Source organism: Pectinophora gossypiella, chromosome Z (genome assembly GCF_024362695.1).
Source record: "Pectinophora gossypiella chromosome Z, ilPecGoss1.1, whole genome shotgun sequence".
Lineage (NCBI taxonomy): Eukaryota > Metazoa > Arthropoda > Insecta > Lepidoptera > Gelechiidae > Pectinophora > Pectinophora gossypiella.
The window spans coordinates 19,383,058-19,399,097 of record NC_065433.1 but is presented as its reverse complement, the minus strand read 5'-3'; the positions used below and the strand labels follow the sequence as shown (position 1 = coordinate 19,399,097).

Sequence of the window (16,040 nt, the reverse complement as noted above, 5' to 3'; positions counted from 1 at the left end):
CCTATGAGGGGTTACGTATAGTGGCGAACCAAGTAGCTGCCTTATAAAAAGTAAAATGTTTGAATAATTATGTACAGCCAAGATTCACGGTTTTAGCACAAACATTTTAAGTAAAAATAAGGAATACTTACATACTTATAAACAGAGCGATCATTTCAGTAAATATTTCAATAAAATATCATTTTTACAATCGTTTCAATGCGCGGTAAGAATTAGATTTGTCAAAGTACGTAAGCTAGTGTTGTGACGTTTATAAGCATAGTGATGTATCAGACGATATTAGGTTTATCGATTCATTTCTATCTAACAATACATTGACCAATCATTGATGTACATTAACCAAAATGGGGTTTCTTTTAAAAGAGATTTAGAGAAGTTTACTCTGAATCTTCGAATAATAAGTATAAAATGATTGTTGACTTCGAAACAGATGGAATTCAATAGCGTCGAATCTGCTCACCCTGGCGGGAAATAGGCCCGCTTTCATCATCATTAATTTAAGAGCCACGCTCTTGTCGGTGTAGCATTCTCCAATCTTCTCTATCAAGGTCCAATTCTTTGAGTTCCGTAAAAAAAACTTGACGTTCAGCTTCTCTTTAACCTGCTGCATGTAAGTTCTTCTCGGTCTTCCCATTCCTCTCTTTCCGTCTATCTTCCCTTCTATGATGTTTTTAATAAATTCCTCGTGTCTTAATAAGTGTCCAATCATCTTGCCTCTTCTGTCTTCATTAACTCACAACCACGAGTTTCATGTATGTAAAAATAATCATAACATTTATATTGAACAATTCCGCGTAGTTCGCGCATGCGCAGTTCTGTGCGCCTCATGCGAATCTCGAGGATTTTTCTAACGTCATGCATGACAGATTCCTAAATACTTAGCCATCATGTGAAATGTTTATCTTAATAAGATATTATTAGCATATTCATGTATTCATGTACGTTACGTCTATCAATTTTTTCTTTAATGCTTATTTCTTTGAAGCACCTACTTACCTACCTACCTTTTCACTCACGTTCCTACAATAGCAAAGAGAATAATTAAAATCCTGAATAAATTAATTTAATAAATGTGTAATTATCCCGTTCGTTTATACGGCTTTTTTCCTAGAAGGTATTCACTTAATTAATCTAAACAGTTTAGAAGTACTTACCTTTCAACGGTTGATACTGATGTTCACGAAAAAGATTCTGCTGTCATTTCTATCAACCTTTCTTATTTCAAAATCATTGTCTTGTTTGCCCTTCCGACGACGTTCATTAAATTCAATTGATATGTAAAGAAACTAATTATATCAAATTCTCTTTAGCATTTAACTGGAGCCTCGTCTTCATTATGAGCAGTAGTTGTCTGTCTATCTGTCATTCACGGGGCTAAGTGGGGAGTCAATAGCCTTTTTCTGTTCATCCAATCAGCTGGGCTGTGGACGGGCCTTTGCTCCGATGAAGTAGCCCAATGGAAACAAAATAATACTGTTTTTATTTTCTTTGACTTTCCATTCAGTCATAATTTACTACTTGATTAACTACACGTTGGAATACGTGTAGTCAATGATTACTTTGCTCTATTACACTTTATAAGTAGCTGAAGTAAATATTCTTCGTTACCCACCACACCGGCCAGGTCGACGTTTTCCTTTTCTTCTCAATTTCCATGTCTTCACTGAGCCAAGTTCTGCGGTCTCCTAGATGTACGCCATAATAATATGCACCATCAAATCATAAAAAAAAATACAGACATCCGTTATAAAGATTATATCAGTTCTTGGACAATTTTAGGACATTGATCCCTGTCATAATGATTATTAGGGGTGAATAAAAATAACCCTATGTATATGAACTTGCTAATGCTCGAATCCAATCAAATCCAGTATGATAATTTATCATTGTCATCTATTACATCGAACCCACATGTCATTATTTATGTCTAATATTATCCGCAGAAATGTGTTTTTCAATTACGTTTTTGTTTGTACTCCTGCTGTCGTCCCCATTATGTTCTGAATTTCATGAAACAAGTTAGATTAGTTTAAGCTAAGCGAGCTATGTGTTTGCGAGCAAAGTTTCTGTGCGGCATGCGGCACGCTACTAATTCCCCGACGTCCACTAATAGCAGGCTGGTTGTCAGCTACCCTCACACCGCCACCGGCGACCGGAGGTTGCCGCCGTCACGATACTGAACGCTTTGTGACAGACGCCCCAGTTTTACGACGACGATAACTTTAAATGTTTCCTAAGTTACGTATGTTAGCAGTTAGACGGCTGCTTATCTTTTTAACTGCATCACTCTCGGTTGTTAGTATTGTATTACTCCCCCTTTGTTTCCCCACCCCCTCCAGAGATAAAGAACAGGACGTATCCCCTTGACGACTAAGTATTGTCAGCAAAGCAAGTACAGCTAATCTATTTGATATATACAAAATCACCTGTTAAGTCTATGGAAGAGGCACGTGGAATATACAAAAATATTTTGTTAGTCCTTTTTGCGTACCCCCTTTGTTTCGTCACATGGGAGTGTCTGTTAAAACACTCCGTGTTTTCCGGGATAGCTTTTTTATTTGCGCTCCCCTGTGTCGGACTGTCAGTATCTATAAAGTTTTCAGTGTGTCGAATTCACCTGAATTGACATGGTAATTCATATAGTACGGGCTATATTAGACCTCCTAAGTTGCCTAGTTGGGTTACGTACTGTATCAAATTTCTCGCTTGTACTCACACTGACCAAATTTCAGGGCGCATAAACCCATGGGCACTCTCTCCACGTATCGTCATGAAAATTTAATGCGCTCATGCCTACAGCAAATACGGGTAGAAATTCTGCAACAAAAAGCTAGTCGTAATTAATTAAATGAAAATCCACTTGTATGCCCTTCACATTGAGTGCCTTCTTCTCGTAGTTCCAAGAGGCAAATTAGCTGCTCAAGTGGCCAATTATATTTTATATAAGTAAATAAGATTTTTATTGTTAACATAGCTAAACTGCAAACTTTGTATTCGGGTAAAAAAGTAAATAATACTTTACGATAGCAAGGTAGCGATAGTATAATTGTACAATTTGAAAGAAAAGTCAACCGCACGAATATAATAATAAAAAAAATATAAGGAAAACAAGTTAAACTGTTTTAATATTTGATGCTAGTTGAATCCAAAACAGCATTGCCCGTACCTACACTGTAGGCACAGTTTTGTTATCAAATGCTCTTAGCTCTGACGTCATACATCTAGCGCGATGAATTTTCTGTGGGCATCGTACTTACATAAAGGCAAGACAATAACATCAGGGTCCCTTTGGTTTCGCAACATGTTCAAACGAGATAGCGGCGTGATGGCTTGATTCTCAAGCTTGAACGACGTTTCCTGCCATTTTGATATCACCATAGTTTACTTACTTGCATTGGTATAATACAATAGATTGTAATAATGGTGATTTATTAACAAGCATGCCGTTTACAACTAACTCAATCTACACATTGTATACTGCCATAGCTTTTTACTGAAAACATAGGTACTCGTAATAGGTACAAAATGTCAGGAGAAGTAAGCACAAAGATTTATTCATTTCAACGCATCGGGGACACAATGTACCAGTATTTAGGTACTGTACCTTACTGCCTTACGATGTAATAGGTATAAATAAATAAATATAGAGGCCATACTTACTTACCACAAAATAACAGGGAGGGAAAATATTTTATACTTAATAAAAAAAATATAATTTCAATTTATTTTAATTATATTTTCACGGACCATTTACCTCACAATACAGAGTTTTTAAATACCTGTAGGCGCTTCGTATAGCTCGTTGCTACGCTGCAGTCGACTGCTCATAATATGCATAAAGTACGCAATCTGGCATCCCACATATTGAACCGCATCGGGGACATAATCTACCAGTATTTAAGTTACTATACCTTACCGCCTTACGATGTAATAGGTATAAATAAATAAAAATATTTCAGTCTATAAAAATATTCCACTTGATGTAACTTTATCTAAAAATTTAAGGATATAATTTTAATAGTGAAAATTTGCAGTTGCAGATGCCGATCAGTACTGTACAATCTGTGTAAAAAGATATTTAATATTATCATGTCTTTTAAACTCAATTCCTTTGTTTGCAGACCTACAATTTCCAATCGACGTGTCGGGTGTTCAGAACGACCACCCATTCCTGGATCAAGACTCACTACAATCCCTGTTCAGACGACTTACAACACTCAACAGATGTGCAGCCATGAAGCTCGAACACCATCATAACCATAAACGATCCGTAAGTCTATATTAAATAATAAGCGATTTTTATTTTTAAATCATTCACAAAACGGACATCTCTTGGATGCCGAGGTAGAGCCAGGCGTAAAAATCTTTGGAGAGATGGTGTAGATGCTTTTAAGAAAGATTGAAGTGATATTGATTCCTCGCGGGGGATCTTTTGCCTAGTAGTGATTTGATTGGCAATTGTAAAATTTTAAAACTTTAATAAAAGTGCGAATAGTGTGATCTTCTCTCGTATGGGTTATGAGAGCGATGACCGATCTCATCAACCCTGGTGTCCTGATGTAAGGTGTGGGGTGGGGTGGTATATTTTCTACTACTTACTTCAATCCAATTCCATTTTTTTTGAAGTATAGCTTCTGTCATTTTTACTACTTACTTACTAAATTGTGCATCAACCGTCAGTCGCGGACGCCTCTATGCTCTACGCTCGGATGTCCGACAACTATCTACGCCATCAGTCGCGTCCGAGCGCAGTCTATGGCCTATAGAACGGATTGACTATCGAGTTCCATCACTGTTTTATACCACTGCCGAGAGCCTCAGTATTTATTCCCTTCAAATGTGCAACAGTTTTCAATGGCGCTCTAATTTGCGCAGGAGATCTATTTTCCTTTCCATTATCCTTAACCTTAATTACTATACTATTATTTGTCTTTGTTGTTATCCCGTTACCTAGTACAAAAGCCGCGAAACATAATTGTGCCTGTTCACGTTATTTTTTCCCGTGCAATATCAGGTATATTTAATCATCGATACATCTCGCATAAAATAAAAACGAATCACGAATATTCATACAAGATGCATTAGGTAAGACCATCCACTGGGTGTCACTGACCACATGAGTTGTCTATAATATTACTAGGTATGAAATATCAGTTTATAAAATTTAAAAAAAATAAAGTATTTTATTGCAAGTTTATGAAAGCTTCTACTACAGAAACCCTGGAAACAGGAGTCGATGAACTCTTCAAAGGTGTTGAAAAACGACTTGTTAGAAATGATTTTTCACCCCTGTAAAAAGTTATTCAAAATCCGAAAAAACTGTTTAGGAGAAGGTCTGGCGAGTACATAGAGTAACATGGCTTTCGACGGACTGACTACAGTGGATGACGGAGAGTTTCTAAAATAATATAAAAAATAATAAAAATTTAAATAATATTATTTAGCGTTTTTTAACAGCGATGTCCAAGAAAAAGAAAAGGAGAAAATACAAATGAACAACTGTTTTATTATTTAAAAATTAATAGAGGTTTAATTTAAAACTATTTTTGGTATTCCTAGTAGAATGTGAGTTATCGAACTTTAAAATACTTTACTAGTATTAGAAAACAGCAACTTCATAGGTACTTACATGCCTAATATTATAGGAAACTCATGCGATCTGTGACACCCACGGAAGCACAGGAGTGGCACTATCATATTCCAATATCAGACATACTGGTGCAAAGTCAATTCCAGGAATTCCATTTCCTATCCTTGTTGGACTATACCAAAGCTTTCAGGTTTCAAGGTTGCAGTCGAGCTGTCCGATCACGAATATTTCACAATAAAACAAGATTTATCCAAGCTACAAAGAGAGTAGAAGGTCTCTTTGGTTAGAAATGGAATCGCTGGCAAAAGTCACACGATGTAGGGAAGCAAATAATATCTTCACGCCTTATGTCTTTTCATATAAGTATCTTAATTTTCATTTTTTAAATACTTTTGAATTACATCCAGCATTTGTACAAATAAGTATACTTTACCACTGAGAAGTCAGGACCAATAAATCCGCTGACCTATCTAATATGATTTCGTTTAAGTATTAATTTTATTTTCTCGATGATACAGCTCTATTAATTTTTAATTTAGTTGTTCATTTGTATTTTCTCCTTTTCTTTTTCTTGGACATCGCTGTTAAAAAACGATATATAATATTATTTATATTTTTATTATTTTTTATATTATTTTAGAAATTCAGAATTCAGATTAAATTCGTCTTGAACTTGAAGTTTATAGTAGACTAGGTTTGGTATTACTGAGAATTAAATCCTAACTGGTTTTTATTAAGAAACCAAGTGGTTTCTTAATAAAAACTTAGGTTCTTTGCTTGAGAAAAAAAAAAACTAGGAAACTTACATACATTAAAATGTAGTCTACCTACTTTATTTTTTAATTAAAAGAATGTGGTTATCAATCATGGAGTTCATCAATCTGTAATTCAAGAAATTAATGACTGTAAAACATTATGTCTCTACAGAGTCTGTGTTAAAAATGCCACTATTTTTTATGTTTTGTTAATTTATTAACTAAAAGTGTCTTTGTTTGTTTCAAGAATCTAAATCGTTTCTTTTTTCGCCTGATACAAGCCAAATAAATTATAATTAATAAGTTTTTTTTATTATAAAGGTTAAGCCAAAATTCTTACTTCGGCGAATAATGTACTCGTAATATTATACTAGTGCCTGATTTAAAAGTACTTACATTAAATATTATATTCGTTGAAATTGATTGCCACGTGTAAAGTATCATAGTAGCTTTTACCAAATATTTAATGTATAAATACTTTTTGAAATATCATATGTTGAGACTCACAGGTAAATTGCATCCGTTGCCATGCAGACAATTTGAAGCAACTCATTTCCCTATGTCTCTGCATCTGGAAAATAAATGGATGTTTGGTTCACTCCAGACGTCTGATTTCCTATTTCTAAATTCAAATGTTAGTGACCTTTAGAAATAATGTTTTAAATCGAAATAGTTTGTGCGATTGGCATGAGTAAGTTACAATTGTCATCGCATAGTGTGTTATTAAAACACATACTTACTTACATAAGATCACGCCTATCTCTCGTCGGGGTATGCAGAGATTCCACTTACTATGGTCCTGACTAACTACTTACTTTTGAACTGACCCTTCTTTAAAACACCCCTCTCCTCTTTACTCTCCTTTTCTTCTTTCTTCTTCAGTTTCCTCTTCTTTCATCTAATATTAATAATAATAATAATATTCCTATTATCTTATAATCTTGAATCTTTTAATCTCTTATTCTCTTATCTTAATCTTTTGTATTTAGTTAAATTTTGAATAAATATTTTATTGTAATTTATTTTTTAGGTTTTGCCAATATGTTTATTAAGAGTATATTTTATCTTGAATATGAATTAATTCACTCATGTTCTATGTACTCGTTTCATTAATTTAGTTATCTCACTGTGATTACACAACATAATAAGCAAACTTGACGAAACTAGCAATTTCCCTAAAACAATAATAAATAGGAGGCCGTAGTTTACAGTTACGACAGCGGTAAATGTTTCCACTTGAAGGTATTCATTATAATGTACATCACAATGGTAGTTTAAACATTCGTCCATAGGAATCCCCATTTTTTTGTAAAAAATAGTATATTTTTGTTATTAAAATATTTTTTTTACCTAAATATCACTCATGCTACTGCTAGTCTGTGAGCAAACATAATATTGTCGCTGATGTCGCTAATTCACGTGTCTGCGATTTTTGGCGAAACTGATTTGCACCTTTTACAATTCTCAAGAAGACAAAAATCGCTTTAGCAAAATATTACAGATACGTCAGTTAGCGAAGTCAGTCACGGTATTATGCAATCGTCAAACATTTCCTTTTTCCTTTTTTGCCAAAAATGCGTCTTAAATTAATGCAATAAATTTTCCAAATAGCCGACAACGTATGAATAGACATCAAAGTAATAAATTAATAAATTAATAATATTTCTCTCTATTTTCTATCTAATTTAATAAATTGTTGCATAATTTATAAATCAAACAGATTTTCTTGCTAATATGGAATTAGGAAGGCATATTTTATACACAGACTCCGAACCCTTAAAGAAGAAAACCATCCAAGTAAATAACTCAAAATGGCCGAGTTTCCCTTTTATTTGATCACTCCATAAACGTAATGTTTAAATTTTATTATTACGATCATTACCTTTCCGTGTTCGTAGCGGAATTACGGACTACTACCTACCAAAGTGAGTGCTGGTTCAATAGGTAACACAATGGGTGGGGCGTTAAAAATTCTCTTTCTTTACGTCATTAAGTAATTTGAACAAATTATCTACCTTTAAACTACCTATTATCAAGACATGAAATCACCTAAAGTTTAGAGTGATTATAGGTATATTTCGGAAATAACTAACGGGACATACAGTATACAATGGGCCTGCAAATGAAATATACCTACTTAAGTACGTGTACGTGAGTTATTTTCGTACAATAAACTACGCACAAAATTATGCATAATACCACCTTCACCTCCTGTCATAACTACTCATAACGTAAAGAATCGCGTGACCCATTAAATTTTCAAACTTGTCAAGGCGTTAATTAGACCATCACATGATATTGTTTAAATACCTACTTGTAACAACTAAACACTCAGCCTTTTTTGTGCAATATCAATAGATCCGACTTGCAATATTTTTGTAAACTCTTCGTCGTTTTGGACTACTTAATACATTCTGGTACTACGATTATCTTTATTGGGCTTCCGTGCTTTCTGTGCTGTATAGTTAACTTCACAAAGTGCAATAGAGGCGACCAATCAACTTGCGACAACGAACACTTTTGGACCCCAATAATGGCCGGCGTAGTCGACGATTTATCTCATTCAGCGCTTATCGCTATAGGCACACTTGGGTCGGTTAGTTCTTCCAAATATAACCCTCTCAAACAATGCCCTGAGCCGAGGTTCACGCACAACTCTGCCCTCAGGCCTGTAATGTTGTTTTAAATTTTGTACCGGGTGCGCTCCCCTTTTGCCCGGCCAAGTAGATCATGTTATTTGCGGAAAATCTACAAGACGCGTCAAAACTTTACAAAGTATCCACGTACTTACCTACGTATTCATAATGGTAACTTAACAATATAATAATGTTGATATCCACAATTGAATCCCTGCTATTAACGTAATACCAAATGGGATATAGCTGTGAACTTCACTATCACATATTTCCACACAACTAGCAAGTCAATTTCAAGCGTGACCGGGTGCTTACAATATGGTGTAATCGCTTTCTGTTCCACGGTCGTCTCTTACACCACACTGCACATAATGGCTGCGGTTGTTTTCTAACCACAGAAGCGTTTTTCCTCCAATTGCTACTTCGGCAAAGATTGATTGTTAAAAAGGTCGCGCCAGACGCAAAACGTGAGCTGAAATTTTGCTAAACATTCCACATAGTTTGAAGTTGCGCATCCTGCACATCATCATCAGCCCATTAACGTCCCCACTGCTGAGGCACGGGCCTTCCCTATGGATGGATAGGGAGATCGGGCCTTAAACCATCACGCGGGCTCAGTGCGGATTGATGGTTATTAACGACTGCTAATGCAGCCGGGAACGTGCCTTCCGAAGCACGGAGGAGCTCGAAATGGAAACTTTTTTTGTGGACACCCATCCTATGACCGGACTTTACGAAAGTTGCTTAACTTCAACAATCGCAGACCGAGCGCGTTTACCGCTGCGCCACCGAGCTTCATCGTCGCCTTATTATGTACTTGCATAATATTTTCGTTAGGTTTCTGGTTATGACTAACTTGTGCATTTAAAATGCTGTTCAAAGGGACTTACTGAAATATATCTACAACCCCACGAGAACTAGTCGCCGCGACACGGTATAAAGAGGACTTCCACTTTACTAGTAAATATCTCCGACTTTCGTTTTGTATCTTTACAATAAAAACGAATTAGACACAAGACTCAATTTCTCATTTCATTATATTACGTCCTCATTTCAATCCATCTTGTCGTTTGTAAATAAATCGGATTTACCTACGTACGAACCTTCGATCTTACAGGTAACGACTGTCTCTTAGTACTTAAACAGATACGTAATTAAATATTTAAATCACTATTGAAACGGCAAAATTAAATTATCTAACGTTTTGTGAAATACCATTCAAGATTCAGGGCGATTTTGAATGTTAATGGACCTTTAATATCGCCGGACGCGATTAAACATCTTGATACAAGAATAGTTTGCTTTGACGATTTCCCATATCTTATTCCAATATTCTTTCTCTGTTTTTGAATTAAAATAAAAAAATAGACACAATCTCAATCGAAGTTGCTCTATCGGAATCTTGTGCAACATAATAACTCAATTTGCCACTAACAGCATACGTGTGCTAAAAGCACGTCGATATCAGCAGAGTTTCAAATCACGTGTTAAACCTTTCGCCGACAAAAGGGGGTATTTTTAAGAAAAGGAACAAAAGGTTTCTAATACATGGCGCGGTAAAGGCGAGAGATGCCCCGAGGATGAGACGATAACGACGCTATCCGCTAACTGCTAGAATTACTTTACACGCTCTATTATTTAAGGCGAGACTACATGACTCTCATATTTTTTTTATTACTTGAATGATATCAATATTTTTTCATACATATTTTCTAGTATTATGTTATTCGTTGTACCCTAATCACACCTGATGTTCTCGTATAACATGTTCATTTTTGATATAATATATTCTTACCACAGCAATATTTTGTACGTACTTATATGTCTTGTCATGTGAAACTCGATAAATCAACCGTCAGCGTTCTTCGTCCTTGAGCGCTCGCTACAAGCTGAAAGGAAAAATTCAGTTACGGTTACTTGCATTTGGTTTCCAGCTTTTAATAACATCAACGGGTTTCAACCGGAGCTGACTTGGAAATTAATACTTTTGGAAGAATAATATTGTTTTACAAAGTGAGCCGGCAGTCGCCTCCATGTGTACGGCGCAGAACTCCCATCAAGTTCATTTAGGTACCGGCCCCGGCAGCCATTACTCAATCTGTAATCAGCTCGTCCCGATACCGGCGCGTCCTGGTGAAACCCTATTTGCATAATTTTAAACCGACGCGTTCACGATCACCCTGTACATGTTATCGCCCGGGAATGAATTATATGCGAATTCTCCGTTTGAGATTCCTTCCTTTACGTTTTGTTATAGTGTGAGTGCACGCCATCTCAGCTTATAGGGAGGATAACCTAATGTATGGCCATTGATATGTTAGTAACTTAGGTAGAACAACAGTATTGGGGGATTTAATTAAAAACAAAGTTTTTTCTTTAACACGTCAGGCTATTTTAGAAGCCAGTTCGAAAGGGCTGTACGTATTGTACTAGGTATTCCTCTAAAGGTATTATTCTCTGTGAGAATGAAATTTCTATGTTAACATATTAAATGACATAGAATGCAAATGTCAGAAATAATTCAATTTTGCTTGTCACTTTGAATGTGCCGTCGGTGCCGTCAAGATCGGAGGCCGTGAGGTGTAGGCAGTCGTGCGATGGTGTTCGAGTGGGTAATCTACGCCGTCTTCATCTGTAATTAAGTTGAGGTACAAATTGTGTACAAATTATCTACTGAGATATTATGCAAATAGAGGGTGTAGTAATCTCGCAGCTTTGTCGGGGCAGGCTTTTAGTATTATCTCGGCTTTGTTTCGTAAGACATTATCGTAAACCGATGATCCGCAGTAGCCTTGTTTTCCTACGTTTATGGTTGCTCGCTACTTTACTAGGCGATGTTTACGATTATGGTGGTTATTAAATAGGTTTCAGTTTGATTCCCCTATAAGATATCCGAGCGCCCTCTTCTCAATGAATCAACGAGAAACCATTATGTTTATTGAAACTATTCATATAAATTCCGGAAAGCTATTCGTTAGTCCGTGATTGGAGATTGTTGTAATACTACCTATTAAAATCAAGATCAATTAGTAAACCGCATAGATAATGGCGTGAGATACGATCTTATCACCAGATAGATAAGTTGTAAAAGCACATACTATTATAAGAATGTTATTAAATTACCCAAAGATCACAAGAGAAATAACCTTTTTTAAGCTATTTACTTATTCGAAATAATAGAAGAGGAAAACATGATCTATATTAATATAAATGTGTTTTATACAAAATGTTCTTATATTTACCGAACGGTTCACTTAAACCAACATCATCCATCGCATTTACGGTTTATGGCAAAGTATGAGGTGGTTGTGAGATCATTCATAGCAGTTTAACGCATGCGCACAAGGTCGCATATTGTGCTCGGTTGATGTAATTGCTTTAACCTCTCTTAGATCATGCGCATAAACATCATACAAAACATTCACAGCGCTGCTCATTCATTCATTTTGCTTCGTACCAAACGCTGATCACATAGCGATTTTTATACGTATGATCAAAGAAAAACAACATAGTATTATGTTCGTAATAAAATAAAAATAGGCACATACCATTCTTGAATTCTTTAGTACATTCAACCATATTTATTATAACAACAAAGTCACGGGTTAATTCTATTTCTTTACAAGAAACTCTTGGTTCATCCTAACCACGGAAGCCTAAAATGAAAATGGTTTATATGAAGTGCAAAATGCGATAAGTTTTTTTATAAAGCGATATTGTAGTTTTCTAATTTCCCCTCTTTTGGTAAATATTTCACGCATATATTTGATCCCCATATCGATTTACTTAAAACACATTTATATTAGTGCTTGTAGATGTAACACAAACATTCGCGAGTGACATCTAACCTTTGAATCTAAGCAATTAGATTTAATTGACCATAATTACGTTATAACATTTTTAAGACCTTGAGCATCAATTTTGCTTAATAGGTAACCTACCTAACGTCTATGAACGGAAAATCACCTTACAAAATATTAGTAGGCGGACAATTACTTAGGTTTACAGAGTCAAGTAAAAAGAAAAATAAAAAAGCTATGAATAAACCACTCACTCACTCAAACAAACAAATCACTATTATAACTGTACTTTTATGATAAATGAAAAACCTTGTAACCTTATGAACCAGGTATATAACAGGCTACGACGTAAACCCACCGCCTAATATATATTATATTTCATTTACGTCCAGTTCAGTGAATTTTTGTATAGCGGTGGTATTCAGTTAGTCTCATTTTGTATTTTGGAAATTCTAAATGTTATGTTATGATTAACCCACTTGCTCCTACTGTGTCGTATACGATACAGTAACTAAATAAAAAAAATAAAAAAATATGAGGGTATTTACAAAAAAACTTGACTTAGCGATTTGCTTACCAGACCATTGTTAGTCATTACAAGGTAATAAACGTGGCCTGCAGTTTATTTCTTTTGTGTAATATATTATTCAAATTAGTGATTTTAGAAATGAATAAAACAAGGTAAGTTTACATTGTGATATTACTATTCTATTTATCTGAATGACAAAGTTACCGATTATTGGGTTTAGAAACACTTCAAAATTACAAAAAGAAAGGTTATGTTCGTTTATTTTCTTAGAATATTTTGCATTTGTTTCCACCGTTCCGTAAAAGAGACAGTAGGACAATGTGCTACTGTGGAGTGGTGCTTATATATTTGTTTTGTTTTTGTTTTAGGAAGTATAAAAAACCGCTGACTTTGAACGATATTATAGTAGAATTGGAGCAAAACGATGAGAAGGAAGTTCCTGATTCCATCATCATCATGCCACCTGAAAATTGCAATGCTGAAGTTACTGACGAAGATTCTGGCGATGAAGATGTAGTTTTACTTCAAAATCTTCCCGGGTGGCAACTCCGAGCACCTGCTGTAGTGGTTATATGGTGGTACCAAGGAGAAGCATGTATTGGGAAAACACTTCAGATTGTGGCGTACCTATTGTGTTTTCTGCAATGTCCAGAGACAGGTTCAATTTTATAATGGCAAACATTCACTGCTGCGATAATACTCAATTGGACTTGAATGATAAGTTTTCAAAATTGAGACCGCTTTTCGATCTGCTGAATGCCAATTTTTTGAAGTTTGAACCGTTTCAAGAATGTCACAGCATTGACGAAGTCATGGTACCATATTACGGCGGGCACCCATGTAAACAATTCATTCGAGGCAAACCCATTCGATGGGGTTACAAATTTTGGGTAGGAGCAACGCGTCTCGGTTACGTTATCTGGTTCCAGGCATATCAGGGACAGAAAGGAAATGTTGAAAATAAATATAAAAGTTTAGGGTTGGGTGCTAGTGTGGTATTGCAGTATGCGGACGAGCTGAAGAAAATTGACTCAGAAGTTCCTTTTCATCTTTTTTTTGACAATTTCTTTACGTCCATACCACTTCTTGATGATGTCCTTTGCCCCCAAACAAGGTGTTGCAAAAAACTGAGCGTGGTACATATAAATATAAATCCACAAGAGCTGAAAACATTGTAGTGTGCAAATGGAATGATAACAGTGTTGTCACTGTAGCCTCAAATGCGGTAAAAGTATTGCCTGTCAATAAAGTGAAACGCTTTTCTCAGCAACAAAAAAAGTACATATCAGTAGACCAACCAGCTCTAATAAAGGCTTATAATGAAAATATGGGCGGTGTTGACCGTTCAGATCAGAACATCGGGCTGTACAGAACTAGTATTCGTGGAAAAAAATGGTACTTTTCGCTTATCAGTCACTGTCTGGACATGGCTACACATAACGCTTGGCAGTTATACAAGCAAAATGGAGGAGTGTTGGATCATTTGAAATTTCGAAGGAATATTACTGTAAGTCTCCTTGAGATAAACAAAAAACCTGACAGCCATAGGGGTGGGCGACCATCACAAAGTATTGCTGGGGTATTACAATATAACCACAATGGTCATTTAGTGAAATACAGGGAGGAGCGGCTGCGGTGTGGCTTCTGCCACAAGAGTGCCAATTTTTTTTGTATGAAATGTAACGTAACATTACATCCAAAAAATTGTTTTGAAGGTTATCACACCCCTAATAAGTAATATTTTTAAATGAAAATTAAATATAACCTTTTGTAGTACTGGATGTGCATTTTATTATTGAATTATTTATTCATCACAATATCTAAGAAAATCGACGTAGTCGAAGATTATGGTAATACATTTTCCTACTGTGTCTTTTACGACACGGCATTTTCCGGCTTTTCTGGAAAAGAAATATTTTTTTTCAATTTTTTTACTTGTTTCTTATCGTTACAGCAACACGTATTCTAAATTTCACACAGATCGTACGAAAAAAGTTAATTCAGGAGTAAGTGGGTTAAAAAAACTCACAAAATGGTTTGGTAAGTTCGGTACTTACCACTAGCCTTCCCTTTCTTAAAATTCACAATAATCTGTGACTTTCACATTTTATTTTAAAATCTTTAGTAAGTAGATGTCGAGATTGACCTTTGTGTTTTGTAAGAATCACTTTTCCCGACTTTTGTCCTGAGGTGATATGATCGCCTCGTTACATTTCAACGCGTCATCCTTACAAATTGGTACGCGGTACTGCACCAACGCACACACTACCTAATACCAATAGACGTATTAAACGGCTACTTTATCTGACAGATTGATACCTATTCATAAAGTCGACGTGCTAACAAGGGTCTCCTGTCAGGGTTTAATTGAAAGTTTTTTTAACTCGATAAACCGGATACTTCATTGATGCCGTGTCAACCACCCATCGTTATACCTAATAATTGATTTCTATCATAATAGGCTCTACTAGGAAGTCGGAGGAAAATAGTCTTCGTAACTTCTAAACGTATATACTTTCTACCCCTTTTCTTTTATTGAATCTAAAGACATATAAACAAATTGACTGCCAGACGCAGATTGGCGCCGAGTGGCTTACTACCAACGATCCACGTACATAACGATTTATTTTACAAGTGTGTTATCCAATTTCATTGGAAGGTGACAGTATAATGTGGATACATTGATAAACAACTCGTTTACAACTCCATAAAAAATATCCGATTAAGTCT

The 16,040-nt window shown here is 35.5% G+C and overlaps 2 protein-coding genes across 5 annotated transcripts in view; both read left to right on the top strand.

Moving 5' to 3' along the window:
- The window catches only part of LOC126380555 (rho GTPase-activating protein 7), a 159,692-nt gene that overhangs the window by 120,595 nt on the left and 23,057 nt on the right, over positions 1–16,040 (top strand). For all 4 annotated transcript variants that reach the window (XM_050030044.1, XM_050030043.1, XM_050030046.1 and 1 more), the window contains exon 3: positions 4,122–4,270. In XM_050030044.1, coding sequence (XP_049886001.1) covers positions 4,122–4,270 — 149 coding nt within the window. The remainder of the gene's footprint in view (positions 1–4,121; positions 4,271–16,040) is intronic.
- Positions 13,163–15,050, top strand: LOC126380599 (piggyBac transposable element-derived protein 3-like). The gene is made up of 2 exons (XM_050030131.1): positions 13,163–13,462; positions 13,679–15,050. Exons 1-2 carry the CDS (start codon positions 13,449–13,451, stop codon positions 13,980–13,982), a joined length of 318 nt encoding a protein of 105 aa, XP_049886088.1. The 5' UTR covers positions 13,163–13,448; the 3' UTR covers positions 13,983–15,050.